Here is a 4,065-nt window from a genome sequence, read left to right as displayed (position 1 = left end):
AAAACCCAAGGAAAAATGGGGGGAAAATGGGGAAAATCCAATGAAAAATGGGGAAAAAATGGGAAAGCCCAAGGAAAAATGGGAAAAACCCAAGAGAAAAATGGGAAAAATTGGGGGGAAAAATGGGAAAACTAGGAGGGGAAATAGGAGGGGAAAATGGGGAAAAATGGGAAAAATTGGGGGGAAAAATGGGAAAACTAGGAGGGGAAATAGGAGGGGAAAATGGGGAAAAATGGGAAAAATTGGGGGGAAAAATGGGAAAACTAGGAGGGGAAATAGGAGGGGAAAATGGGGAAAGAATGGGAAAAAATTGGGTAAAATATTAGGGAAAATAGGAGGGAAAACGGGGAATAATGGAGGAAAAAAATAGGGAGAAAAGGGAAAAAATAGGAGGGAAAATGGAGAAAAAACTTGGGAAAAATGGGAAAATAGGAAGGAAAATACAGGGAAAAGATCTGGGAATTGAGAGGTTAAATCCCGAAGGAATTTCGGGAATATTGGGGGTTAAATCCTGGCTGAATTTCAGGAATTTTTGGGAATTTTGGAGGGATTCAATCCCAGGAATTTTCGGCCTTAAATGCCAAGGAAATTTTGGGAATTTTTGGGAATTTTTGGGGGGTTAAATCCAGAGGGATTCCGGGAATTTTGGGGGATTAAATCCTGGTGGAATTCCAGGAATATCGACGGGATTGGGGATGTAAATCCCGGGAGAAATTCGGGAATTTTTGGGAATTTGGGGGGGATAATGGGAGTTAAATCCCAGAAAAATTCTGGGAATTTTTGAGAAATTTTGGGGTTAAATCGCAAAAAAATTCTGGGAATTTTGGAGAAATATTGGGGGAATTTTGGGGTTAAATCCCAGAAATTTCTGGGAATTTTGGGGAAATTTTGGGGTTAAATCTCGGGAAAATTCTGGGAATTTTGGTGAAATATTGGGGGAATTTTGGGAGTTAAATCCCAGAAATTTCTGGGAATTTTGGGGGTTAAATCCAGGGAATATTGGGGAAATTTTGGGGTTAAATCTCAGGAAAATTCTGGGAATTTTGGAGAAATATTGGGGAAGTTTTGGGGTTAAATCCCAGAAAAAAAATCCGGGAATTTTTGGGAATTTTGGATTAATATTGGGGGAATTTTGGGGTTAAACCCCAGAAAAATTCCGTGAATTTTTGGGAATTTTGGATGAATATTGGGGGAATTTTGGGGTTAAATCCCAGAAATTTCTGGGAATTTTGGGGGTTAAATCCAGGAAATATTGGGGAAATTTTGGGGTTAAATATCAGGAAAATTCTGGGAATTTTTGAGAAATATTGGGGGAATTTTGGGGTTAAATCCCAGAAAAATTCCGTGATTTTTCGGGAATTTTGGATGAATATTGGGGAAATTTTGGGGTTAAATCCCGAGAAAATTCCGGGAATTTTGAGGCAATCCCGGGGGGAAGAACGAGAGAAAATCCCGCGGATTTTGGGGCCTTGAATCCCGAGGAGACCCCGGGAATATTCGGGAATTCTGGGGGGATGAAGGGATTTAAACGCCGGCAGAATCCCGGGAACAGCGGGCGGATAACGGGGGGGTCTGGGGGGGAATCCTCGGTTACCGGGGGGGGTCTCGGGCCTGGTCCGGGGTTACCGGGGGGTCCTGGGGGGGTCCCGGGGGGGATGCTCGGAGGGGGTCCCGGCTCCGGTGCGGGGTTACCGGGAGGGTCCCGGAGTTACAGCGGGATCCTGGGGGGTGGTCCCGGCTCCGGTCCGGGGTTACCGGGGGGATCCCGGGGGGTCCCGGCTCCGGTCCGGGCCCGTTCAGCGCTTCCGGGTGCGGCCTGGCGAATGCGTACGGCGGCGCCGGCACGCATGGCGGCGTCCATGGCTACTTTGCGCATGCGCAACAGGAAAGGATAAGTACGGAAGTGCCGGTAAACATGGCGGCGCCCATGCGTGTATGGCGCATGCGCAATAGGGACAATAAAGAACGGAAGTTCTGCCATCTATGGTGGCGTCTGCGTCTTCACTGCACATGCGCGAAGACAAACCGTGGAAAGGTTCATTTTGGATGTTCCCAAGTCCCGAAAATTTGGGAGTTGGACGCCTAAAATTTCGTTCTGAAGGGGTTGAGCCACCCCAGAATCCCTCTGAGAACCCAAAATCTCCATCTGAAAGCCCAAAAGAGGGTTTTAATGCCCTAAAAAAGGGTCAGTGACGCCCCCACTGAACCCCGAGATCTGGTCCTGGACCCCCCAAATCGCTCAAAGTCCATCAAATTCGGGATCTGGGCCCCTCTGGAATGCCCCAAAATCGAAACACTCAAGACCCCGCAAATTTGTGTTCGTCATCTACACTTGACGCTTTAAAGAGAGGATGTGGGAGGGATTTTGGGGGGTTCAGATCGCTCCCGAGACAAAATTCGGGTGAATTTGGGGAATTTCTGTGGGATTCGGGGGGATTTAAAACTTTAATCGCATTAATAAAAAGCCGACCAATCACAGCTCGCCGCGCCAGCGGGAGGCGGAGCTTTACGCCCACTCAACCAATCGCGTTGCGCAAGAAACCGCTGACCAATCGCAGCCAGACGCACCTTTTGATTGACAGGCAACTTCGCAATTCTCACCAATAGCCTTAGAGGGCGGGTTTAGAGGGGCGGGGTTTTCTGGCGCCTCAGCCAATCACAGCGCGCGAGGGGCGTTTCCCGCCGTTTTCCCCTCAGCGCGGGAGCCGCCATGGAGCCGCTCCGGCCTTGGCTCGTCCCGTTCCTGCTGCCCGAACGCTGCTTCGACCAATTCTTCCTGCGCTTCCAGCTCCTCGACGGTGCCGGAGGGGCCGCGGGGGGCGGTTCCGGGGCTTTTTGGGCCTTTTCGGGGGGTTTTGAGCCGGATTTTGGGGCGCCTTTAAGGGCTGTGTGGGCGGCCGCCATTTTGGTTACGGGCGGGAGTTGTGACAGGGCGCCGCCATTTTGGTTACGGGCGCGGGAGAAGGAGCGCCGCCATTTTTAGTTTGGCTGTGAGGCGATGCCGCCGCCATCTTTGTTTTGGGTGTGGGGGATCCAAATTTTGAGGCATTTTAAGGGATTTTGAGGGAATTTTTAGGAGATTTTGAGGAAATCTGGGGAATTTTGGCGTCACTTCACCTCACCTTTCTCCTTTCTCCGCAGTTCCGTGCTTGAAAATCCTCCTGAGCAAAGTTCTGGGCTACGGGATCGTGGCGGGATCCGTCCTGGGTGAGATTTTGGGGGGATCTGAGGGGATTTTGGGGCTCCAGGGAGGGTTTTGTGGCCTCAGATTATTTTAGGATTAATTTGGGCAGATTTTGGGTTGGTTTGCAAGAAATTTGGGGATTTTTGGGGGGGATTTTACCCCATTTCCCCCCCAGTGAAGCGGGAGCCGCTGAAGGTTTGGGGGTCCCTGGGGGGGCATTTTTTGGTAATGTTGGGGTATTTTGATGTAATTTTTTTGTAATTTTGAGGTATTTTGATGTATTTTTAAGCCATTTTGGGCTATTTTAGGGCTGTTTTGGGGTGGATTTTTGGTTTTTTTTGGCATTTCACCCCATTTCCCCCCTCAGTGAAGGTTCCCCAGCTGCTGAAGGTTTGGGGGTCCCTGGGGGGACCTTTAGAGGTAATTTTAGGGTATTTTGATGTATTTTTAAGCCATTTTGGGGTGGTTTGGGGGTATTTTGGGGTGGATTTTGGGGTTTTTTTGGGATTTCACCCTATATCCTCCCCAGTGAAGGTTCCTCAGCTGCTGAAGGTTTGGGGGTCCCTGGGGGGGCATTTTTGGATAATTTTGGGGTATTTTGATGTATTTTTTTGTCATTTGGGGATATTTTGATGTATTTTTAAGTGGTTTTGGGGTGGATTTTTGGGTTTTTTTTGGGATTTCACCCCGTTTCCCCCCCAGTGAAGGTTCCCCAGCTGCTGAAGGTTTGGGGGTCCCGCAGTGGGGGGGGGCTCAGCCTCCCCTCGGTGCTGCTGGAGCTGCTGGCCCTGGGGGGGTCGGTGGGCTACGGCTGCGCCAGGAGCTTCCCCTTCAGGTGAGGGGGGGGTTCGGGGGTTTTTTGGGGGGTTTGGGAAATTTGG

At 50.0% G+C, this 4,065-nt stretch overlaps 1 protein-coding gene across 1 annotated transcript; it reads left to right on the top strand.

Annotated features, from left to right (window-relative positions):
- The first annotated feature begins 2,639 nt into the window (after positions 1-2,639).
- On the top strand, positions 2,640-4,029 carry MPDU1 (mannose-P-dolichol utilization defect 1). Its single transcript, XM_041419652.1, has 3 exons — positions 2,640-2,798; positions 3,142-3,207; positions 3,887-4,029. The coding sequence occupies exons 1-3, from the start codon at positions 2,711-2,713 to the stop codon at positions 4,021-4,023; spliced, it is 291 nt and encodes a 96-aa protein (XP_041275586.1). The 5' UTR covers positions 2,640-2,710; the 3' UTR covers positions 4,024-4,029.
- The last annotated feature ends 36 nt before the right edge of the window (positions 4,030-4,065 follow it).

The sequence above is a fragment of the Onychostruthus taczanowskii genome, unplaced genomic scaffold (genome assembly GCF_017590055.1).
Source record: "Onychostruthus taczanowskii isolate IOZ18803 unplaced genomic scaffold, ASM1759005v1 scaffold1080, whole genome shotgun sequence".
Lineage (NCBI taxonomy): Eukaryota > Metazoa > Chordata > Aves > Passeriformes > Passeridae > Onychostruthus > Onychostruthus taczanowskii.
This window is presented reverse-complemented; position numbering and strand designations above follow the sequence as displayed.

What these genes read in the sequence shown, in the direction of transcription:
- MPDU1 (XM_041419652.1), top strand. Translation starts at nt 2,711, where the DNA reads ATGGAGCCGCTCCGGCCTTGGCTCGTCCCGTTCCTGCTGCCCGAACGC. An exon ending in GCGCTTCCAGCTCCTCGACG is followed by an intron (nt 2,799 to 3,141) that starts GTGCCGGAGGGG and finishes CTTTCTCCGCAG; the next exon opens with TTCCGTGCTTGAAAATCCTC. An exon ending in CGTGGCGGGATCCGTCCTGG is followed by an intron (nt 3,208 to 3,886) that starts GTGAGATTTTGG and finishes TTTCCCCCCCAG; the next exon opens with TGAAGGTTCCCCAGCTGCTG.